Source organism: Heterocephalus glaber, unplaced genomic scaffold (assembly GCF_053883595.1).
Source record: "Heterocephalus glaber isolate CG9 unplaced genomic scaffold, H.glaber_assembly_v1.0 deba00001442, whole genome shotgun sequence".
In the NCBI taxonomy this organism is placed as follows: Eukaryota; Metazoa; Chordata; class Mammalia; order Rodentia; family Bathyergidae; genus Heterocephalus; species Heterocephalus glaber.
Genome location: NW_028258296.1, coordinates 4,513,477 through 4,538,938, shown reverse-complemented (window position 1 = coordinate 4,538,938; position 25,462 = coordinate 4,513,477). Strand labels below are relative to the sequence as shown.

Here is a 25,462-nt window from a genome sequence, read left to right as displayed (position 1 = left end):
TTGGAAGACTGAAAGACTATGACACAGGAGAGAGGGGCTAAGGGAGAGGTGGCTAGGACTTGGGTGTCTGGCTCTGCCCCTCTGCTTTGGAGGTCTTGCCATTGAAGGAAGTGGGTGGGGAGATCACTGGAACCTGTGGTTATAGAAATACAATTACCTCATAATAGCCTTCTGCCTTGAATAGAGCTTTAAATTCTTTTCTTTTTTTTTTTTTAGGAGCCATTACCACAGATTTTACAGAATTTAAAAGGATATAGAAAGCATATTACAAAAAACATTTTTGAAATAAATTTTACAACTTCTAAGAAGTACCTTGGAAGACAAATTAATGAAACTAACTCTGGAGGAAATACAAAATTTGAATAGCACCTATTAAAGAAAGTATATTCCTAGCTTGAAAACTTACCTATATGACAACAGCAGGCTCATACACATTTTAACTGATAAATTATATCAAACAATTAAAGCAGAAAAAAGAAGGAACACTTCTCCCCTCATTTTAGGAACTCAACATTGTGCTAATCCTAAAACTGGATAAAGATAATAGAAGAAAAAAGTATGAACATAGATAGAAATTTGTTTAACAAAACAAACTATTGGAAGTCAGATCTGGCAGTATGTAGAAAGTGGTTTTGTTATAGGGATGGCAGTGTTGGTTCAGCATTGGAAGATCCACCCCAAAAGTCATCATTTAAACAGAGGAAAGGAAAAAGGCATATGATCCTGTCACTAGTTGGAGAAAAAGTACTGGACTAAATTCTACAGCTGTTCATGGTAAAAGCTATCAGGGGACTAGAAGTAGAACAGAACCTTCTCAACGGATAAACCATGTACTCCATACTTTCAGCAAAAATGCCTTATATGAATGGAGAAGATACAATGCTTTCTCCTTAAGGTGGGGAACAAGGGCAGATATGCCTACTCTTCATCTGTCCATTAAACTTTGAAACCTAGCCCCCCCCCCAAATAGTCTGGCAATAAAATGATACAACTAGGATAGGATTGGCATGGAAAACATTATCTTCCTGCTTACTTTGTCTCTTAAAGATTCCCTTCAGTTCTGACTTTATTTTATTTTATTATTTTTTCTTATTTTAAATAGATACATTTTTATATGACTTAAACCCATTTCAAATGGACATGGGATGCCCCTCTGGGGTCGTGGCTCTGCCCAGTTCACAACTTACCTAAGAAAGTATTGGAAATGTATTCAGACACCTGGTTTCCAGACCGGCTCATCTCTGAGAGGTGTGTCAGCTCCCGGTTCAGCATTCTTTTAAACTGTTTATGAAAAAAAAAAGCATTAGCTATCTTTAAAAACAGATAAAATGATCACTTTCAATGTTTCCAACTTTACTTTCTAGGAATCAGGAGATTGGACAAGCAGATAGCATCAGATAAATGGTATTGATTCTACAGAACATAACAACCCCTTAATTTGATATTATTCCAATGCTACTTTAGGTAAGGTTTTCTTAAGATTTCTTACAATTGACACCTGATTTCTTTTGAAGATGCAAAGACAGGAAAAGGAATTTCAAAATCATTTTACTTGAAAAATGTAGCTATTATAAAAAACACATTTACTGAGACTTGACTTTAAAATTTAATTTCAGTTGATAAGCTTTTCAGCGAGAGGTAATTAAGTGAAAAGTTAAAGGAAAAACGAAAGAAAAAAATCACCCTTTAAAAAAACAGAGTTGCATGAGAACAGGATTAAAACACAGCACAATATATTTAAATACAATGTAACACAGCATGCCCTGGTTCAGAATTAAGAACCCCAGTGGGTTAACGGAATACACAAATCACTATCAATGTCCTCTACTTCACAGAAAATGAAACTTGGCTCCCACCCGATCAAAGACACAGAGCACAATCAAAGGGACCCACCTTGATATAACCCCAAGATACAGATAATAAATAGTTTGCCTCAGGCATTTTGGATGCTCTTTTTGCCACAATCCACAAATTCCTTTGAAAGAATTCAGTTTGGAGAGCGCAATCTCCAGAGTCAGGAAAGCCCTGCCGATTCAGTGGTGAAAAATAATCAAGACTCAGCAAAGATAAAGCCTCCAAACTGACGGCATTTCCTAGTGAGAACAAAGCCCATCTCTTCTTGCAAGAAGCCTGTGCTCCCCGTGTCTTCCCGGGCAGAGGAGAGGCATGAGGTCCGGCTGTGCCCGCAGGAGCTCGAGCCCATCCAAAGGCATCCAGCCGGCTGCTTGAAGGCTCATCAATTATGAAGAGTCCTGGTGGCCCGAGGGGCTTCCTCCCTAGATTAGCACTACTGGGCCGGCTCAGCAAAGAGCAGCAATTCTGCTTCCAGCCGAGGACACGCAGCCATCTTTTTAAAAGGAGAAGATTAAAATGGAGGAAGCCCCATGAAGAGTTAAGGAAATTGGAAGTCCTGCCCTCCCCCAAGGCTACGAGGTGTTCCTTAACTCTCCCTCCCTGCAGGCCAGTTCTTTGCAGATGTGCACACAGCCTATCAGCTCTGCGGGTTTCAAAGGGATGGTTCATTGGATTCAGTCGCTTTCTGGACATTTTTTCGAAAGAGACAAAGGTTAGCACTGCAGCTGTTTTCAGACCAGGCTTCCAGTATATTGTTATTTTAACTTTAGCTTTGGGGAGAGTTATTTGCCCACCGATGATGTACAGCTGCGTTTAGCCTTGTACAATGAAACGAATGTGGGTGGGATTCATGTGTTTCCAAAAGTACTTCCTAGGCAGCATGCCATTTTCCGCACTCCACCAACTCCTTAATGTGCATATTAGACTGCATTCACAAATGGGTCAAACTCATTTAACCTTTCGATCCAGGTCTAAAGTGTGCTAGGAACCAAGTTCTCACTTGCGGAATGGATGATGAATGTGTTGGGGTTGTGGGTGGCCAGGCCTAGTCTGTATTTTAGGGTTACATCTCCTCATGCATGTTAGAAATATTTAGGAGTTAAACTCATTTTTATTCCATGTTCACAACCTGGGGCATGCTGGAAAGGTCACTGCTTTCTTGCAGCCCCTGCCACTCCCTTCTCACTGACATTGCAGCTCAGGCAAAAGACAAGCGCAGTGGGATTCCCTACCCACTCCCCCACTTCTCTCCTCCCTCCCCTCAGCTCCCCAGCCCTGCCTCCCCGGATTTCTGCACAGCACGGTGCCATAGCAACAGCCTTCACGTGGAATTGGCTGAGGTTCAGCGAGCCACCTCCTTCCCAGGGGCGTCTGGCACCCGCAGCAGCTCCACTCAGCCGTCCCAGACCTCGGGTGTCCACTGCCTGCTCCCAGAGATGGGGTCTCTTGAGCTGAGGCCAACGCAAACCAGCATCGCTCCCTGCAGGCTCCCTGCATCATGCGTGGTCCTCACAGAGGCACATGCTGGCATACATGTGTGTTTCCCCACGAGCCGCTATGTTAGTAACCACAAGCAGGCCGGCATCTCTCGTCCCTCATGTCAGCCGGTATGCATCGTTTACTGAACCTCTCTGTGCCTTGTGTCTCTTGCAGAGATCCCAAGTTATTCATTTTTTTAAGATTCAAGTGCTCTGTCCAACCATCTCTGCTCTTCACTTATGCTGAAGTCTTAGGGGCAGAAAGACAGGCTTACATGCAAAGAGCCAAGCTTGACTTGGACCGTCACATAGATATCTCGTAGAAAGGATAGAGACAGTTTATTTGTCCCATAAGTTTTCCCTGCACCAGTCTTAACCAAAGGTAACAGTCAAACAAGTCCTTTCTCGTTCTGTTTCTTCTAGTATTGCTGAAATCCTTCATGGTATTTTGGAGTGACTCTTGTACTAGTTCAATAATGACATTTTATCATGTACTCGACAAATATTTATTGAATACCTAAAGTGGGCAGGCCAAACAGTAAAGATACTGCAGTTAAAGAATGAATGAGCAAACAAAAACTCTTTGCATGCACTTAAACAGCTGTCATTCCAGCAGAAACAAATCTATTCGGGAACATGGGTTAGCTAAGCCAGTTCACAGCCTGAGCCGTGTTCTATTAGCCACATCAGTGTCTAAGCGGAGAAGACGGGGCGGGTGGACATTGAAGCAGACTGGAAGAAGCAGTGATTTCCTTTTTCTTTTCTTTCTACAGGTTCCTATTGCAGGAGGACTCTATGGGAAATGTCAGTCAGAGAGGTGGCTCTCAGCTCCAGGACTGACCACAAACCTCTCTCTTCTCCCTTCTTCTCCTGAATCAAGAATGCAGGGCTGGGGATTTAGCACAGTGGTTCCACCGCCTTTCTCAAAAGCTCAAGGTCCCGAGTTCGATCCCCAGTACCAAAAAAAAAAATTGGGGCTGGGGATTTAGCTCAGTGGTTCCGCCGCCTGCCTTGCAAGTGTAAGGTCCCGAGTTCGATCCCCAGTACCAAAACCAAACAAACAAACAAAAACAAAAACCCAAACAATATACTTGGGCCGGGGTTTAGCTCAGTGGTTTCGCCTCCTGCTGCGCAAGTGCAAGGACCCGAGTTTGATCCCTGGTACCAAAAAAAAAAAAAAAAAAGAATGCAGAAGGGGTCCATGTGCTCATGTAAGTAGCTGAAGGATGAATGCCATGCTTATTCCCTTATTCCCGTGCTCAAACAGATTCTTCTATGAGCCTCTTGCTAAGGACATGGCAATGCCATCAGAAAACCAAGTCATCTTCAGGCAACCCTAGGACATACAGCGCAACCAAGTACGCAAATGGAGGTCACTCAGTGTCAGAAACTGACCCAGCCCTTTCAATATTGCTTAGCAACAACTGTTAGTTTTCCTCCTGTATAAGGGAGGGCCCGACCGCACTGACTAAGGCAATCAATCCTCTCATCAAAAAACACTTATGAAGGACCCACTTATCTTGGGCTCTGTACAAAATAAGTGGGGTAGACATGACCTTAAGGGGCCAGACAGGGAGGGTCTTTCCGTTCTAAGTGAGGTAGCATCCCATTAGTTAGATTCGGGCTGGCCTGTAGGAGCAGGCACATCAAACAATGGAACACATGCGGCATATGTTTGAGGTTAAGGCTGAGGACAGCTGCCATGCTCAGTGGCACTGCGCTTGTAGGTCTGACTCCCAGATGGGGCCATTCCTGGGGAGCTAGAGGCAGCCCTGATGCCATGCACCAACCATGACTTTCATTCTCATTTCTCACTAAGGGTCTACATGAAATGAGAATGATGCATGAGTTTAGGGTCTCAGCCTCTCAGCCCTAACCTTGCATGATTCTGTGATAAACTCCGTGTCAGCCTCCTACAGTCTGGGCACCTTATTTACTTGCAACCAATACTTCCCAGAAAATAAAACTGCTTCCACACTACTAAGAAGAAGAGCACACTGTAAGAAATGCTTCAGTCTGTATGAATAAGTCACCAACAAAGGAAGAGAGAATTCGTCGTGTTTCAGGGCTCTTGGAGCCTCCCTATTTATCAAGTTAAGGGCTTATTCCAAATAGAAGGTAAGATCAGTCCTGAGTTAAACTAGATCCCAAAGCATTATGAGATTGAAAGAAGATGGGCATTGTTTACTTCGCCAGATGTGGCAGAGAAATCCACCAAGAAGAGCTCACTCTTTCAAAGATCAATGGGTCTCTAATGTCCAATGCACACAGATCCTACTTCTCTTTAAGGATCTGCCATCACAAGAAAACCCCGTTAGTGCTTACCTAGAAATAATGTCCCAGAGGAAATGGCCAGAGCTCCTTTTCAACACAGACAGGCAAAGTTTGTGAATGAACCCTTATAACACATTCTGCCAATGCCTCCCTAAATGCTAGATTCGCAAACACTGTTTACAAAAATTCAGTGAGTTTTTGAAAAGGGAAGAAGGTACCATTTTCTATCTAAATGATTGAGTGCTATTTGCCTGCAATATACCTTTTGTATAAAATCATCTGCGATTTTTAAAATAGGCTTTCTTTACCAGTCAGAAATGACTTCGAATATATAGAGTAACTAGCAGTGGTTGAAATTCAGTGACACTTGATGTGATGATCTCGTTTGATGGCTCCGTTTTTTTCTTTAGTTTCAGTGCTGTCTACAGAAATTAGTTTCCTCTGAGCCAATTTCTCTGAAGTGATAAAACTTTATCATTTTTCTACGCATCTCTTCAGAGGACTTGTTAAAGGTTGTACAAAGATCCACAGACAAGCAAGGCACTGGATCATGAGCATTCACACTGATCATACAGAGGGGATACAGCAATGATCCAAATCTTCCCAAATCTGAAATTTTTTGTTTTTATGTTTCTCAGGGTAAACAGTCCACAGGGGAGACAGTATAAGGAGCTAATGGAAGAACTGGTTTTAAGACTAATCTAGGTTTGTTAGGGGTGAATCCTAAGTGATCAAGTATATCGTATCAAAGACTAGTTAAAGCAGCAGGCAGTGTCTCCTCAATGATAACCTCTTCATGAAGTCAGTAGGAGAAAATTGTAAGGACGGAAAAAAAAGGTGCCAAAGAGAGGAAGACAGGCCATCATTTCTCTTGTGGGTGGCTGTCTACGTAGGAGCCCAGCTGTGAGACAGGCGCCTTATTGTGTGGGACCTTCCTGTTTTTGCAGTATCAAACAACTGCCGAAGTCATTAAAGTCACAATGACTTTATTAGGGACTAACTTTTGACTCACATTTTATACTTTGGGAGTCTTAACTTCATAAGAATTCCCGGGCAGCAGGAAGGCAAAGGGGTTGAAAATTACTCCCCAAATCACAAAACGCTGGTAGAGACAGGAAGAAGTGGAAACTGGTGGCATAGTTCCATGAGGAATGATTACAAGCAGAGCTTGTCTCCGTTTTCACTCTGCAGCTAACCAAGTGTGTCATCTTGAGTGAGACGAATTACTTTCTTGGCACTCAATTTCTTTAGCTATGGCTTCATTTTCTTTAGTTATGAGATGGCTAATTTCTGAGGTCTCTTGTGATTTTTTAAAAACACTGCATCTACCATGGGAAGACACGAAGTCTAAAGAAATGGACTTTAATTTGTAAAAGCCTGCACTTTCTTTTGTAAATTTGACTTCAACTATAGAAGGTCTGGGAAAAGTCTTAGCAAGCTTAGCAAGAGCCTGTCTCAAAATTTAAAAATAAATAAATGGAGGGGGAATGTAGCTCAGTGGTGGATTATCCCTGGGTTTGATCCCCAGTACCACAAAGAAAAAAAAAATTAAAAGGAAAAATGGAACATGGTTATACTATGCTTTCTCTAAAATCTTTAATGAAACCCATAATTCCCAAGATGTTGGATTATGTAATCACGTGTACCTCGTCTCTTCCCTCCTTTCTGTCTTCCGCATAAGCTCTGTCCTAAGGCCACGTTTGCGTTCAGAGTGGTGCAAGTTGGTAACCAGGTAAAGAAGGAGAAACGGCCATGCCATAGCTCACTCACATGGACTGAGCCAGAGTCCAGGGGTCCAGCTGGGGCCACCTGGTGAACAACTTGTGACCAGGACACCAGGGAGCACAGTAGGGCAAGACCCACTGCCTGTGGGCCCACCGGGAAGGAACGCTTCTAAACACATCAGCACTGGGAGATTGCCCTTCTCAACCGCCCAGCAATGGAGTGACCACAATAAATAACATACTTAATGAAAAACAACATGCATATCTCTACCACAACTCTGCAGTACAATATTGGCATTTATGATGAGGCAAAACTGGAGTGAATTTCATTTACTGGAGAGAAGACAAGTATTTTCTCAAGTGAGGTATGTAAAGCAAAGTTGGAACAGATTGTCAGTGTTTTAGTTCAGAGAACTGAAACAAAAATTGAATAGAACTGTTTTACAATTTGAGACTAGGTCTTGATTAACCCTCAAAATTTTTAGGTATTTCTTCCCTCCTCTCTATCCCCTTTGCTGCTGTTTTTCTTAGAACTTCTGAAATCTTTTCAAAAGGAGATATAACACACATTATCAGAACTCCAAAAAATGAGTTTTCTTAGACCCACAGCAATTCCCATCAGAACATTTGTAGCAAATTCTCACGACCCAACATTTCCTAAACTCTGGAAGTCGCAGCAGTGATATAAATGAATAGGCAAATGACACCTAACAGTTAATGCCTAAAGCCTGACATATTTGCTGCATTTTATACTTTGTAACATATATTTAATATTTATAATATATTTTAGATTATTCTATATATACTATATATTATGTATATGTTCTATACAATTCACAATATATAAGATATATATATGTATATATAGTGAAATGTATAGAATTTCCACATATGTAGGGGTGTCAGATTTAGCAAATGAAAAATCAGGACACCCAATTAGATTCAAAATTCAAATTAATTTTTTTTCAGTACTGAGAACTAAACCTAGGATCTTCACAATGAGCTACATCCACAGTCCATGTTTTTGTACTTTTATCTCGAGACAGGGACTCATAAAGTTGTTAAGCTGCTGAGGCTGGGCTCAAACTTGTGATCCTCCTGCCTCAGCCTCTCAGAGTGCTGGGATCGCAGACCTGTGTCACCATGCCCAACAAGACACTTTTCTGGTATATGTATGTTACAGATATCACACATCCAATTATCCCATAAAGAGAGTCAAAGATATACACTCATCAGAATGTGTCAAGTTTAGGGGCATTATATAGTATTTTTCAGATAATTAAAAATTTTCAAACTTGCTTCCACAAAGGCTTTTCCTTCTGGAAACTCAAGAGTGACCCCAATTCCTGGCACTTTACCAGATGATTTTGTTTTCTTCATTCCCCTTTAAGTTATCTGTTAACAGAAAGTACAAAAAAATGGCATTTTAGCAGAGTTTGAGTGCTGACATGGTAACTACAGCAGGGTCCCTTTTTAACAGATGACTGAAGTCATGTAGCAAATGAGAAAAATCAAATAATCGAGGGCATCATTAGCTGCCTGTCTGTGCTGTCAGCCGAGCCTTCTCTACACTTGCCATGTCGACATAGTGGCTGACATCTCCTGCAGGCTGCAGAGGATTCTTCTGGAACTTTTCACACTCAGAATCGGATCTGACCCACGCACCATCCAGGCTGTGTCCTCTCCTGATGAGTGGAAAACAAGACCTGTGCTTCAGGACTTTCGCATCTGCTTTGAAACCAGTTGCACAGGGCAGGGAGCCATCACCCAGACAGACTTTACTCCACTTGGCATAACCTCTAAATATTCATCACGATTCTTTGTAAGCACCGATTTCTTTCAGTCTACAACATCACTAGGGTTATTTTAAATCCTGTTTTATAAAACTTTCCAATATTTTTTCACCTACAAAAATCTATCATAGCTTGTATTCAAGGTTACTATTTTACTCCACGCTCTTAAGGGGAACACGTGGCTTGTAAGATGTCTAATATTAATCACAGTGATTCGCATACAGAGTGTTTATTATTCATTATATTGATTTCAGCTGGTGACTTTCACATACTCCTGAAGATAAAAAGACATGGGGAGGCTTCAGAGCTGCCTTAGGAATCATGGCTCCTGGGTTAGCATTTTCTCAGGCCTCAGATGGTCCGCTGCCATGGCAATTTTCAAGGTCAAATCTGGGGCTTTTCCTATACATAGATGAAAATGATGGGCTACATCAACCTGTCCTTTCCTTTCCTGAAAGCAATGCCTTACCTGTTTCGGTATTTTGGTAACCCCACCCTAGACGTATATACATCCAAATTGAGCAGAATCTGCCACACGTTGGAGGTTTGAATGGATTTGTAAATCATAAAGGATGAAAACAGCAATCTCAAATAATTTTACTCTATGAACAAAGACAATGAAACTTGTTCTGTATTTTGGTTTTCCTACGATAGCCACTGTAATTAGAAAGAAAGAGATGGACATGTTGAACAGCTGCATACCACACGAGGTACCGGTTTATTACGTTCGTGACAGCCACATCAGGCTGTGGGGAGCAGGGCATGCTGGGTAGGCTTGGGTGACTGGGGCTGGAACAGTACAAAAGACTCCAGCAGCAGAGGACACAGCCCCACCACACAGGCGCATCCAAGGCTCCATCCGCCCAAGCCTGTAACTTAGCCTGAGAAACTGCAAGTCATGGAGCGCTCAGAGGCTAAGTTTTCCCATCCTTACAATGGGACAACTAGAAATTATCCACATAGAGTCAGGTGTCTGACACCTCGTGGGTGCTCTTCACTCCACAGGATTTGGAAGGGAAGTGAGATTTTGTCTCTGAATTTTAAAAGAATCTGAGCTCGTTGTGTCTTCCTCACCTTGGATTTGCTTGTGGGTGGAGGTTTCGGATGGTTCTTTGGCACTTACACTCTTTTTGTGTTGACATTAGCTTATTTAATTAACTAGGGAATTTCCCACAATATGCTGCTGCAGGTGCGATACAGGGCCATGTCAGATAGATTATGTGACACACGAGTTACTCATACGAGTACAGGCTTGGTGGCTGACATTTAGATTATTCACCTGTCTAAGGAGTGTAAACCAGAATGGCCAGAAAGACAGATGAACGACGTCAAACGAAGACCCTAACTTAAAAGGGCCTTATCCTGTTGGAGCCGTAGCATAAAGAAAGCTTATTGAAGAGGTTCAGCTGTCGGGCACTGTACCCATCCTTGCTGCCTTAGCTTAGCCAATTACTTCAAGTTAAGAGATTTTAGGACGCTTTAGATATTGGCCAAAGCCATGAATAACACAGATTGCCTGACATCAGGAGAACTGCACCGAGGGTGCACGATACTCATACTTGCACAGTTGAGATTAACCCTGGAACAGGTGAGGGCTGATGGAACGCAAAGCAGGGGTAAATGGTACATCATCCAGAAGCTGGGAATAGAGAACATAAACGCACACTGCCTGCCACAGAGCCATCCCGTTCCGTTAGTTCATATCTGCTGCCCTTTGAGGGTGATTTGAGGAGTTGTTGTGAACCCTGTAGGGGGATTCTCATCCAACCTGGCAATTAAGCCACTGGAATCAGGCGTGGCAAGTACCTACATGTAGTCTGTCCCTCTATAACAGGAAAGAGCATTCCCGGGTTCTAGCGGATGTTCTATTCATATTTGGCTCTATACAAATCGCATTAAGTTTCTGGACCTCAGGGAATCTTCACAAAAATACTTACTTACTTGCCTGCCATGTACCTAGAGCTAACCTCAAGGGTACAATATGAACAAGGTGGACACAATTCCTGCCCCCCACAACTTTACATTCTAATACAGGAGATGAAGAAAAACCAAGCTTTACAACTGAAAACAAACGCCATAAATTGTTATACCAACAAACTGCCGAGTTGGGTAATTAGAGAAGATATCACTGAAAAGATAACATCTACATTGAGCTGGGGGGGGGGGGCGGGGAGTACAAAGGAGCCTGGGCTGACATCTAGCTTCCAAATTCTATGATTATATGTTTTGTGAACAGGCTGTACCAGGATACAGTAAATTACCCTGCAGATTTCCCCTTAATTTTAATTTTTAAATCACTGAAAGAGAGGAACACTTGACTCTAAGCCTCAAGATTTGGTAGCTGAAGGATTTGTACAAATCTTTTTTTTCTTTTTCTTTTGGTGGTAATGAGGATTGACCCCCTGGCCTTGCACTGACTTGCATCCCTGGCCCTTTTTGATGTTTTATTTTGAGACATGCCAAGTGGCTAAATTGCCTGGGTGGAATTTGTACTTGCTATCCTCCTGCCTCAGCCTCCTCGAGTGCTGGGATTCCAGGCGTGCACCACCACATCCAGCACAGTTCTCTATGCTGAATCTTGGTTTTGCATCTGAAAATGGGATCTAACAAGACTTGCTCGTGGTGGGTATCCATGGGCATGGAAAGGGCTCTTCCGGTATGTTCCTTACCATGCTGCCCTGGACACAGCCACATGGGCATGATGAGTAGAAATTCTACACTTATCAGAAGCTTTGAGGCAAATGAGCTTTAAATGAAAACATGGGCCTTGAAATCAGCATTTCCTTGCAACCAAGGTTTCTTCCAGCAGATTTGGAGTTTTCTGGGAAACGTATTCTGGATCATGTGATTAGACTTGAAAAGCAGTGATTGAAACAAAAAAACCTTCCTGAATATCTACTTGTGAAAACAAGCTTATATTTTACTCATTTAAACCCAGCATATTTACCTTACTTTTAAAAGAGAGAGACTCAATTCCTCCCCAGTGGTTCATGTTTTTATTTTTGGCAAATTTCTTTATCTTGAAGCAAAGTGCTTTCTTAAGGGTCCTAGAAAGTCTTTTCTTGAAAATCAATACATAGCTTTTTCCAGTTTGTGACTTACTGCATAAGACATGCAACCCAGGAGACAATAATCCTAAGACTCTCAACCTGCAGAAGAGGAATATTAGCACAATAGGACTGCTAACTAATTCCAATAAAAATAAATTCTCTGAGCTTACATGACAAGGATTTTTAAAATCTTTAAAAAAAATTATACAGGCAAATCCAGAGATGTTCTCAGGGAAGCACCCACCCACGTTATAGGTGAGAAAGATGCAAATAAGCCTTGTGCAACCTGATGCTGGGCGTTAAACCACAGCAAGGGAAACGTCAGGGGCAGCTCACCCTGTCAGAACACAATAATGGAGTGGCCCGGCCAGGGCAGCGTGCCCAGCAAACACAGTTGTATCTAAAGCACCTGATGGTCCCAGAAGGGAGCCCGTGGCAGCAGCAGTCACAGGGGCAGGGGGGAGAGGCTGCAAGCAGAGGGGCTCCAGACCCTCCAGGGGGGGAATGGGTGGCATCTGGCCGGTTTGTTCCACTGTGGTCCAGGAGGGGGAATCCAGAGTTGGAGTCCATCTCATTAGCTCCTTGTCTGGATGTCTCTAACTTCTCTTAATAAACAGGAATTTGCACACCACTGCTCGACAGCCTAAGGTGTTCCCAAATTTGAAAAGTTTTGAAGTGCTGAAAGAATTTTCATCTTTAGTACTGTGTTGCGCTGACCAGTGGCTCTATTCCCATCCCCTGACCCAGCAGCAGCTGAGAGCAGGATACTCAACCCAATGTGTCTGTATCAACAAACTTCTCCAAGGACCTGGTTAGGATTGCACAACTTTCTAAAATAAAATAAATCAAAAATCAATTTTACTTTGCTTTTCATGTCCTGCCTTGCAATTTAACAGAAACAGAGATATGCCTCCTTGATGCTTATAACCCTGATACTATAGGAGTCTCAAACATTCCGAGACAGGATTTCAATTCTTGAGAGCAACCAAAACTAATATCTCAGATAACTAAAATGATAGCTATGATGTCGACTGATACAATAGGAAAGAGGATGGGTGATGGGAATCTGATGAAGGCTACTGAACGAAGGGAGGATTTCAAAAAAGAAAGCCAAGAGAGACTGCATGCGAAAAGACGGTTCATAGACTGGCCCTGATCACGTGTGTGGGCCAAAGGGAAGTTTCCTAGGCTATGAAGTTACAAAAGAGACACAAAGACCTATGTTTCTCCACTCTCAAGCAATAATAAGACTCTGACTGAGTTGTAAGACATGTTTTCAGCAGACTTTCTGACATCAGGGGAGAAAGGAAGTTGAAAGTCTGCATTGGTCAATACGAGTTACTAAAGTTCTAGGCTATGTTTTTTTCATTATATTTCTTCCTTTCTCACCAAAAGAATTATTCTGGCTCTTACGTATTTTTTTTTCCCCAAATGGAATCTCCTTTTAAATATTTTCGCCTTTTAGACTCAAGTCATCTATATCTTATTCCAATAGCCAAGACACCAAACCTGCTTATCCAAGAATTAGGACTTTTCTTCTCATGTTCTACATTATGTGCCAAGAAATTTCTCTTCCTTGGTTCTATTTTACAATCTAAAAAGTGATTAGAAATGAAGTGTCAGAGGGTCAGGGACCTTTTAGGCATGAAATAGTCTCCTTTAATAAGCATTATACCAACACGATCAACTCTTTCCAAGTCATATTCTCTTTATGTTTTCTCTGCATCTTCTCATTTTAAATAATTAGATTAATAGATCACTATTCGTATTTTATAGCAAAATATTTGCAGTACCTATCAGAGACCTAAATTCTAAACAAATACTAAAACTCATCTTAAGCTGCCTAAATACATCAAAGTATGTTTCTATGTACTGCAAATGGATTTACTTGATTTAAATCCTTACAAGGCATTAATTATGTTGATATTGTTTCTCAATAAGTAGCAGCCAGCACTGCTGAACCTAACTCCTCTAGGATGTTTGTGATATGACTCAAGCATCAACAAGTCAGTTGAGTTGTGAGAACTTCACACTGAGCTGCTGGGCAGAAATAATCTAGAGAATAGGGCGAGGGTCAAAGCGAGATCTCGATTTCATAGTTGCAAGCCGTGGCTCTGATACCTGGTGGGAAGAATTCAAAGGCTGGGTACTTTACATCAGTAAGTAAAAATCTCCAACGTTTTTAGATTGTTCTGAGATTCAGAGGAGGAAAGGAGAAACGGAAAGAAGTTAAGGGCAGTTACTTGAACCACAGGACATTTTTACTACTTAAACTCTGACCTTGGGAATAGTGAGAAAGCAAATAAGGATCAAAAACTTGAAAAATGTTTGTGTTCTCCTACCCATTTAATGCCATTTGTAGGAACCTAACTTAATTTAAGAAAAGAACCACAGTAGTATAAAGTTATAGTGATGAAACATTGGAAACATTATTGTAAATGGATAAGTTATTAGCAGTACAATTTTCATGATTAATATCATGTAGACATTAAATATCAGTAATGGAAATTAATATGAAGATATAGGATAGTATTTTGGCTGAAAACACTGGAAAAAGTTATCCATAGGGCACCATTTTAATAAATGCTAAAAATATTAATCTTGGTTGCCTTTGTAAGATGAGATTTTTTTCTAATATTTTATAATTTTTTTTAATTCAGAAATTAAAATAAAAAGTGAAGAAAATCAAGAAGAGCAAGGGCATTTAAAGTAACTCATTCCAACTATTTCCTCTTGTATTTCGATCACCAAATTTTAAGTATCCTAAAACTGTTCTCTCTGCTTGAAATGATTAAGACACGGATAGCTTTTACACAAGAAAGGTAAATGGAAAATAAGAAGCTTGAAAATCACCTGAGTCTAAGGAGCAACTGTTCCATGTCTTTCTTCCGCATAAGCAGCCTTTTGCTGAAGACAGAATTATAATCAGACCTGGATCTTGGATCCAGGAATATTCCCGCAAATTATCCGGCTCATTCTGGAGAAGACATCCCGTAATACAATTGCTTTTCAGTGAGACAGTTTTCTTATCCATATAACATGACTTCCAATGGGTAATACTTAAGACTCCCTTTGGGCTTAGTGTTCTGAGATTTTGCAGCTATGCAACTATGTACAACCATTAACTAGAAATAAAACAGTTGCTAAATAAAAATATATATTTCCAACTCAACCACTTTGGCCATGCTAAAGCGGATCAGACAAGACAAAGTGAAGAGTTAATTTGGCATCTATTAATATCTTTGGTCACTGAGGATGGTGATATTTGGTAAATCAAACAAAAATAAATATTTTATTTCTGAAACAAATACTTAAGATTTATTTTTTTCAGATATCAGAGACCAATGTTTCTTGTCCTAACTCTGAAACTTTTGAGTTGATTTAATCATAATACTTTGGGAAAAGAGGGTTGAGAATTTGACCATTAAGAGTTTTCATAATCAACTTGAAACTTACTTATATTTTGAATATTTTAAATTATTTTTAAAGACAAAGTGACTGAGCTACAAACATGAATTTAATAAATCGGCCAAACTTCAGTCTCTGAGGGCTTCAGGCTTCAAAAGTGAGACATAGTAAGACTGACTGCAAGTGATGGGAAGGAAAAATTCTGTGCGTAATGAGCAGAATGGCATGGTTTATAGCTTTAAAATCAGCTCCACGGAGAGGAAAAGGTTATCAGGCACTTCCCAAAACAAAAACAAAAGAAACAGGAGTTTTACTGTCTTCTTCATTTTGAAATAACTGAACAGTCCCTTCTTTGTGGAAGCTCTTGGCCATTTTAGAGTAAATCAAACAAAGGAAGTTACAGTGACATAGCCGAGAGACTGAGCAGTTTGGCACCAGCTGAGGGAAACATCGCGTACGAGTGGGCAGGTCAGGGGGCTGGCGTAGCCCTGAAGAGGGGCGCCCGGAAGGGTGTGCAGGGAGGCACATCAGCAGTGGGCACGGTGCCTGCGAGCGCGACACCTCTCCACTGTGGCACAAGCTGCCTTGGGATCTTCTGGTGAGGGCGCCCTGGCTTCCCACCGCGGCCAACTCCACAGGCTGAGCCCACCGCGCCTCAGGACTAAAACGCTTGGGAAGAATTATGCAGGAGCAGCCCTCACTTTCTTTCCTAGACAACAATGATATCGAACTTGGTGGCTTTTAGACTGGGATATATTGTAAAAATGCCCCCTGCCCCTAAAAACACAAGAAGGAAGTGTAAAGAGATTGGAAACCCGCTGTTTGTTCCATTGGTGTACTGTAATTCTATCTTTCAAGACGAGTGTTTTAGAGTTTTATTTGACAATCTGAACACAATATCTGACTGTTTTTCCCATGTAGAGAATGAGGCTTCTCTTAAAATGACTTATTTATGCGACTTTGAGACTATAATGCTCTCTTATCAGCTCGCTAGAATTACAACAACCAAAGGTAATAACCCTCACTTCATTCCTATTTGCCTTCCAGAGATTAGCCCGCTCAGGAATTTCTGAGTGAGTTATCAGAAAGACTGGGCTAACTGATAGGAATTTAGTGAAGGGAATGGTTCCATATTCCAGTGTAGAAATATTCAAGCTAAATAAAATATATTAGAAATCAAATTTATTGCAAAGTACAAAATAACTTCCAAACTCTTTAATTTGCTAAATTTGGATAAGAGTAGAACTTGGAATGCTGAGTTGCAATCCATAATACAATTCTGTTTTGTCATAAAAAGAGTAATTAAAATAATGACAGACAAAGAATAAACGACTTGATCTCTTTCATCTCAGAAGACAATGAATAAGGAGAACAGTCTACAGGTTACTTCAAGGGTATTTCGCCTTGCATTATTCTACTGAAGTATCAATTCTCATTTTAAGATCAAACTACATGCACTGATGAAATTTCCCTGGTCAATGAAATGATGACCAAAAACATCTTTTTAAAATAAGAAAGCTCTCTCTTCTCTTTATAATTTTGGGGGAAGGAGAAAAAAAGAGGATTTGGGAGTAGGCTAAGATTTTTTTCAAATAAAACTCTACTATGTTAATAGCCATATTAAAGGATTTTAGGGGACAAATAGGTCTTGAATTCAGTACACTGATCCACAAGAATAGATGTGTTTAATATTGGTATTCACATTTCTATGAGTGCTTTACAATACATCTCTATGACTGCAACCATTCTTCCTTCTTATCTATGTTAGTAGATTGTTTCCCACTCAGTACTAGCCAGCCTACAGGCTGGAAATACGGTAGTTGCGGATTAGAATTTTGAACCAGACTGAACCAATGATGGCCAGATTTAGACAGAGATAATAATAGTACCTATTTTAAAGGGTGGTTGTGAATATTAACGAGAAAATGTGGGTAAAGAGCTTAGTGCAGGCCTGCACACAGAGTCTGCCTCTGTCCAAGTAGTTTGGTATTTTATCATGATTATTCTATAATTCTACCAATAAGTGCAAGACCTGAAGGAGGTCATGAAGATAACTGTCTCTAACTGTCTTGATAAGAAAATGTAAACAATCAAATGGTTTAATTATCCTTAATAACACAGGCCAATAAAGCCACAGCTGGAACTCCAACTCATGGCTCGTTCCCTTACATTTTTTGGCTTTAGTCCGCTGCCTCCATACTTTAATGTATGTAAATCTGAGCTGTAAAGAGAAAGCAGGTGGACCAAAAAGCACATGTGTGCCCACCTGGCCATCAGAGCTGATCTTCATTCTACTCTGCCCTCTAATTCAAGGTCACCTGGCACAGGTGTGGGGCCCATCAGTGTAAGCCCAAGGGTATAAAGACACAGGTGAAGCTGTCCCTGGAACCCCGATGGAGTCAGCTCAGAAGGCCAGGCTGAATTTGGGCTGGTGAGCATCTCGGATGGGCACCACTGGGGGCCTTGCTCTTGCACCCCAGCCTCCTTCCACCCCAGCAGCAGGAGCCTCCTGTGGAAGCCTTCATGGACCCACTGCCACCGCCTGTGTCCAAGCTCCTCCCACTTGATGCTCCCCAGGCCCAGTTACCACCTCCTGCCCACTCCTTGGCCTAAGGATGTTCATCCCTGCTGCACATTTAAGGGAAGAGGCTTACTCAGGCCCCGCAAGTGCATTCGGTCACTTGGGAGAGGAACTGGGTGTCTGGCAGTGACATAGTGAGCTCAAGATGGGTGTGTGTGAATACCCCTCCGGCCTGGCCTGCTCACCTCCTGGGCCAGTGGGCAGGTGGCAGAAGACAGTGCTCAGCCTCTCTAAAGCACAGGCTCCAGGCAAGGGACCCTTCTTGTGCTAAGGGTGTAGGGGGGCAGTGCTCTAATAAATATCACTGAGATTTGGGCCAATGTGGCATTAATCCCTTTCAACTATTGGGCACCTGCCTACCATCGACTGGTAGGATGGTGACATGAATCTGTTGGCCATAAGATCTGTCTCCTTTAGGATCCACTGGTCCCAACCTACCCCATAGTTTTTGATTGTTCTGTTATACAGAGCACAGCTCTCCCCACACTGGGACACGCAGCCCTTCGAGACTGCTGTCCTGTGTCCAGGAGCCTGGTTTCCGAGTGGCTCCAGTCTGGGTTGATGGAACTTGGGACTCTCTTTGTCCCATCCAAGAGCCCAGGCAAGTGGCTACCTCTGTGCTCAGTGTGCAGGGCTCTGACACAGCTGCTCCCGAAAAACTGGAAAAGGAAACCTGTGAAGCCAGGAGCACTGACTTCCCCGGGGATGGTGCCCAGGGCTGATTTCACCAGCCCTTTGGAAAGGCCCGCCTGCCGCCCTGTCCCGTAGGGTTCCTCAGCAAACGTTTACAGAAGGGCGCAGACCTGGTGCTGCACTGTGAAGAAAATGGTAAGGACAGCACATCCACTGTCACCGAGAAGGCTCAGATCTTCACCCTGAACATAGAGTTGTCCCAGGGCACAGGGGTGGAGAGAGAAAAGTTCAGAGGAAGGCATTTCAAGGGACCTTAGGGCAGGGACAAGTTACCGAACCCAGCGTCTTATGGACTGCCACACCGTGTTCTCTGTCTGGCAAGCCTTCGACGTTTTTTTCACTCGAAGTCCTCGGAGGGAGCTAGGCTCCTGCACCAGCCACAACCCCCACTCCCGACTGTCAGTCCCAGCTACGCCTCCCTGCCACTGTCCCGGCCGGCTCTTCTCAGCTGGAGCTGCTGCAACCCTGTACTTTCCGACTGCCGCTGTCAGGAAGGGGACAGGACACCCTCGTCCCTCTAGGCAGCTGTGCCATTCCTCCTCTCCTCCTCCAGGGACGTCCACCGGCTCTGCGACACCAGGTCAGGAACTGAGCCACAGTGGAGGTCAGAGGGACAGATCACTGTTTATGCGCCCTGGCCGGGGGATCCCGCTGAGGCTGTTTGCTGTCTTCCTTTCTATACCGTTTCTCTTTCCGTTCCTCTTTTTTTATACTGCAGAGCCAAAGCATCCTGTTTTCAAAACATCGGACTGTTTTGCCATGGAGCAGCTCATGCTCCGGCGCCTTTTCAATTCTTCTACTTCAGGAGGTGATGAAAGTTGAAACACCGAGATCAGCAAGCCACTTGAAGGCCGCGGTGCTCTGCCGCTGAGCAGAACTGCTCTGGCACGTCTCACTGAAGTTGGCCGCTGGCACAAGGCGCACAGACATCCCTCTCATCGTGCAAAACAGTGCCATTGCCTCCTAAAACTCTGCCCAACCTCGCTCCTCTTCCTGTCACACTTTGGAGAAAATGATCTGGGACAAAAACCCACCTGAGTGCCACTTTTTCTCACATTTTACGATTCTGTATGGCCTGGGGCCGGCATTGAGGGCTCAAGAAGACTTCGGCCAATGGAGAGGACTATGCTTTTATAAGTCACAGAAACAGTCCTTCAACTCCCTGGGCCCTGAAGAACACTTGGGAAAGTTAATTACAATCTTTGAGTCCAGGTGTGGTGGTGCACACCTGTGATCCCAGCACTCAGGAGGCTGAGGCAGGAGGATCGCTGAGAGTTTCAGGCCAGCCTGGGCTCCATAGTGAGTTCAAGGCCAATCTGAACTACAATAGTGAGACCCTGTCTCAAAAAGCAAACAATCTTTGAGCCACTCGCTCTCCCTGAGACTATAGAAGAGTTAAGGGAAACAATCCAATAAATAAAAAATTAAGCCAAAGCACAGCCCCACCTGATGAAATGAGCAGGAAACACCACTTGTTTTTCCTCCCCAGACTCAGCTCCCCACCGTGTGCCTGTGGACTGGCACAGGTCACCTGCACGTACCTGTGTGTGACACTGGCTCCTGCCTTGCACACTCTTAGGTCAGATGGTGGAAACAAAGCTCAGTGGTCACTCAGTCGATACAGAAGTCGGGACATGGACTTTTTCTTTGTGAAACTTGCAGATGCTGTTGATAAGTGATGGTCTCCTGGATGTACACTATCCATGAGGTGCCTTGCTAATGTTGTAAGTGCACTGTTTCCATCACACAGCACCTGACCAGGTAGGCACTGCTTTTACCCCTCTTTTCTGGGTAAGGAGACTGAGGCTTAGGGCGGGGTGAGTACTCTGGCCCAGTCCAGTAGCCAGTCGAGGGTACAGACCTACTTGGGTCACGACTTTCTAACTCCACAGCCATACCCTTCCTATTCTCCCTCTATAAAACATCTTCACGCTCATCTCCGGCTCTGTAGCTCATACTTGGTGTTGTTCCTTCGTTCAGTGAGGATAAGCAGAATAAGACTGAGTATGACTACAGAGTAACAGCAGTGACAATGAGGGCGATTTTTTAAACGGCAACATGGATGGGAACCTCAAATTATTTAGACAACATTTAAAAGGGCATGTGGGTTATTCTTATCAAAGGTAGTGCAGTTAGCCCCAAAACTAGTATAGATCAAACTTCTTTTTGGTAACAACAAAAACATCCTCTATTGCATTATATCATACTAGCCACGGTTTACATTAAGCTTAAGCTCTACGCCAAACAACTGTCTGAATAGTGAAGATGAAAAGCAGAGAGCAAAGTGAAAAGAGAGCCTTTCTTTCTAATCAAAATTGACTTCAGCTGTCAGGTGGGTGTCCTTCCCCTGGGTAATTGCTTTGCCCCACAACCCTTCGGCTGAAGCTCTTAGAGGTAGGCGGGGCCACAACTTCCTACTGAAGCTATCTGCCAGCACCAGAGGCTCCCCTTTCTTGAGGCTGAGATCTATTCCGCTTTCATTGCTTCCTGAATGCGACATCATCAAGGGCCAGCAGAAGCCTGAGGGTGGGAGTTCTCACCAGGACCTACACAGTGCCGGGTGTCAGGGTGTCAGAGCCTTATCCGCTACTATGCTGAGTAGGAAATGATTTCAAATAAGTTTGCAAGACAGGCCACTTCCAATGTCAGCGTCCCAGACGCAAATGTGGGCAGAGCACCTCGGCACCTCAACACTCAAAATGAAAAAGTAGTTGTAACTTGTATTTTCCCTGGGAATATTCTTTTTCTCCTCCTGCAGGTGACTGCCTGCTTTAGCTTGGTGACTCCCGCACCTTACCATGTCTGCAGTGGTAAAATGTGCTGAAAAATTACTCCCAAACATCAGATTTACAAGTTGCCTAGGTATCAGTGATCAGAACCTAGAGCCCAGGGACTTGCTAATGCTCCCGAGTAGGCTGAGTATGTGTGAGAGTCCTTCTCCACGGAGTTCTAGTGTGATTTGGAGAAGTTTCGCAGGCCAGGCCCCTCATGGGGAAGCAGCTAGTTGAGTTTTACACCAGCCTGGAAAGTCCCAGAATTTAGCTCTCAACTGAGAGTTTCAGAGAAATCAGTAAATGATATTTAAACCTCAATGTGTCCTGTTCACAGTTCTACCCCACTAACTTGAACTCTGAACAAAAATTTCAGTAAGGGCCTTATTTTTCCCCTTTCATCAATCAATAATCAAAGAGCACAGGAGTGAGAAGATTCCCCCTACCAACACCACATCAGAATCTTCTCAGGATGCTCTACTTCTTCCCGTGTTCGGATCCTTTGAAGGGCGACCAGAGAGCCTGGATCCAAAGCTGACACTTTTGAACCCCAGAAGAGGAGGAGGGGTTCCCTGGGGCCCTCGGGCCTGGGAAAGGCTTCCTGGCAGGTGTTCGTGGAATCCTTCCCCAGCCTCCGGAATATAAGACAATCACACAGTGCCTCTGGCTAGAATGACTGGGCAGCTGAAATGTGCCCTCAGAGGGCAGCGAGGGCGAACCCTTCAGACACGAGCACCCAAACTGCAACCCAAACCCACTTATTTATCACAAAGCACCAACACTGCAATTAAACCTGAACGCTGAGGTTTTAGTTTAGAAAAACAACTCATACAACAACTCATCTTTTGTCTTAAAAGAAAAACAAATAAGACATGCTGTAGGTTCATCGCCACTGGATAGGGTCAAGGCCTTTCATCAAAGCATGATACAACATATATATTTATGAAACTCCATAACTCTTACTATGTATACGATATATGTAGTTACTTTCTCTGAGGAAAAAAGACAAACAAAAAACAACAATAACAGCCAACAACTCTCACTATGTAACTTGCATAAATTAGAACACCAAGTCTAGGTGTTAATTAAACAAATGATATAATGCTAGATAATTAAAGCTTTGCACGAATAAGTTTTGTCTAGATATTGCAAATAAAACCTTTTTTTAATTGCAGTATGGGTGGAATTTGATTTCATACGATTTCACTTTGAAAATCAGCAAACTTCAGAAAAAATAACTTTCTGTCTCTGGAAAGTATATTGTTTCTTTTTTATCTTAGGTCATGCCAGCAGCACAAAAGAAACGGTAGAAAATCTCAAAATGTCCTTATTCTCAGAAGGAATTTATCAAACTCGAAGGCAAACCATTTTTTTCTCATTGATATAAGCAGGTCATATTTCCTTGTTTAAGATATAGATGTAACATCTCATTGCAATGTGACATGTTGCACATTTTACCCCATCCGGATCTTAGTTTTCTGATAACTGTAAAAAGAAGAAAGAAAAACAACCCAGCATTTTCACTTGTGCAGTGCCTTGGAAGCTTCATAGAAATCTTTCAGCTTCAATATATCCGAAGAGTATCAGCTAAGATAAGTTTGATTTCTGGGAATTAAAGCTGAGGGAGGATTTTAAACTGCTGCAGCAGCACCGAGACACAAGCCAGTGCGGCAGTGGGGAGCGATCCTGATCCTGTGAGTCGGCCCACAGACCTGCCCTCCCCGCAGCAGTGCGCACCTCTGCAGAGGGACGCGGGCGTCCTCCGCGTGCTGTGCGGCGGGCGGCGGCGCTTACCTTGTTGGAAGCCATCTCACTGACGGAGCGGTAGGTTTGGATGGTCTCTAGCTGGTCTAAACACCAGTCCAGCTCTTCCAGAGTCTCCATTGCTAACTTTTGATACGGTTCTTCTGCAAACAAACACACAGGCATGTAGTCAGGCTGCAGCGGCTGCAGGCTGTCCATGGCAGAGTCCACCCTGCCACTGCCACCGAGCCCAGTGCTGCTGAAGGTGCCCCCTTGCTCCTTCATTATTTGCTGCGACTCTTTCCTTTCAAATCACCGTGGTGCTCTGCCTGCCCAGAGGGCGCTCGGGCCAAGTCTACACCCCTAGCTGGATGAGGTGTCAGTGAGCTACCGAGCAACTTCCTCTGAGGAAGAAGGCGGACCCGGCTGTTGTATGCTCATCTGCATAAATGTGCCCTAAGACTGAGAAGCAGCAGCGTTTTCTCAAGATCTCTCTGCCTTAGTCATCCTGGGGCTCATTAGGGTGTGTGATGTCATTTCTGAGCGTTTGCACTCAGAGGAGAAATGAGCACAGCCTTTCCTCACTGGCTTTTCTCCTAAAGGAAGCAGGCGGTGAGAATCGGAGAAACTGTCTGATTATTATGTTAAACACTAGGCGTTCATTCATTCCTGGGACGTGTTCCTGTTGGAATAACTTCGGATTCAGCAAACCCGGACCTGCACAGTAGGAAATGTAGGCTGTTTTTTCCTCTCCTCGGACTCTCTCTTTAATTAGAGGCGACTCAGGTCTCCCTGATAAGACTTCAGTCTAAGAGAAACTGTCTGAGGCTTTAGTGAACACGTTTACTGGCCCAGGAGTCTTGTGGCGCTGGTTATCCTAAACAAAGGGAAAACTTCCCTTCGGGGAGGGCCAGGATCACAGGGAAATTCTGAACCAGACTTTCAGGTGGAGCCACGTGTGAACTCTGAAGACTTTTGTGTGGTTAAAGCTGGGGCCTCTGACAAGGCCCACAAGAAGCTATGCTTTTCTGAACATATTCTAAGGACTCTTTACAAAAAATATTATTTTCAAGACTTATTTTCCCTGGACAATTCAGACTCTTTTTTAACTTATCCACAACATGGCATTTCATATTCAAAAATCTGTGGGTCTAAACTACTTCAGGGTATTGACTTAACAAACCTATGTTCATAAACACTGAATTAATTTTATAATGCTAGATGAATTAATGAAGCTACAGACAGTTATAAAAAGCAGCCCGACTCTCACACATACTTGGCTGTTTTGGAGGGGAATAACACCCATGAATTCTACCAAGCTTTCTGGAATGTAAGCATACAATACTCACTAATAAAAAGTAAAAAATAAAAAATCTCCTACAGAGCTCTAATATAACATTCCTACCTGATTTAGAACACATTTTTTTTGCAGTTATGCAAAAATCCTAGTAGGACTATATAACTTTTTATTATTATATGAATAAGTTTATGTGTGTGGTTCTCAGAGAGAAACATGATTCCCATGAGTGAACCCCTATTTCAAAGAATCACTGCTCTGTGTGACCTCCATATGTGGGACACTTTCAGATAGACGGGGGTTAACACTCAATATCTTGTATGTCATACTTGAAAACCCACAAAACCGCTGGAGGTAACTTCCTCCATTTTGTTTTTTTTTTTTGGTTCCGGGGATTGAACTCGGGTCCTTGCGCTTGCGAGGCAGGCAACGGAACCACTGGGCTAAATCCCCAGCCCATCCTCCATTTTTTTGACACTCTTCAAAAATGTTTAGACAATAATTGGTGTGTTTTTAATAAATCTCACTTCAAGCCAGACTGGCACACCTCCCTCCATTCTTCCTCTTCACTCATGGAGTTCTGCCTAAGACAGAGGTTCCCCTCATTCCCTAGTGTGTCTGAAATGTGCCCTGCCCCTCAGTTTCTCTCCAGAAGGGCACTTCTTCCATGGAAGCTTTTCCTGGACAGAGCCCTTCCATCCTTATTCCCTGCCTGTAAAGAAAAGTCCAGCCACTCCCTAGACACCAGGCTTTACCACCCCAGTGCCTCCACGTTAGGACCTGCAGCTGGGGTCAG

General features: G+C 43.1%; 1 protein-coding gene across 10 annotated transcripts in view; it reads right to left on the bottom strand.

Annotated features, from left to right (window-relative positions):
* Nucleotides 1–25,462, bottom strand: part of Pde4b (phosphodiesterase 4B) — a 541,549-nt gene that overhangs the window by 16,371 nt on the left and 499,716 nt on the right. For 8 of the 10 annotated variants that reach the window (XM_087212653.1, XM_013070989.3, XM_087212650.1 and 5 more), the window contains 2 exons: nt 23,421–23,533; nt 1,188–1,281 (listed from right to left, as the gene is read on the bottom strand). In XM_087212653.1, coding sequence (XP_087068779.1) covers nt 1,188–1,281; nt 23,421–23,533 — 207 coding nt within the window. Of the gene's footprint in view, nt 1–1,187; nt 1,282–1,893; nt 3,027–23,420; nt 23,534–25,462 lie in introns of those variants that run through there. The other 2 variants (XM_004841509.4, XM_021255585.2) reach the window with 2 other exon arrangements.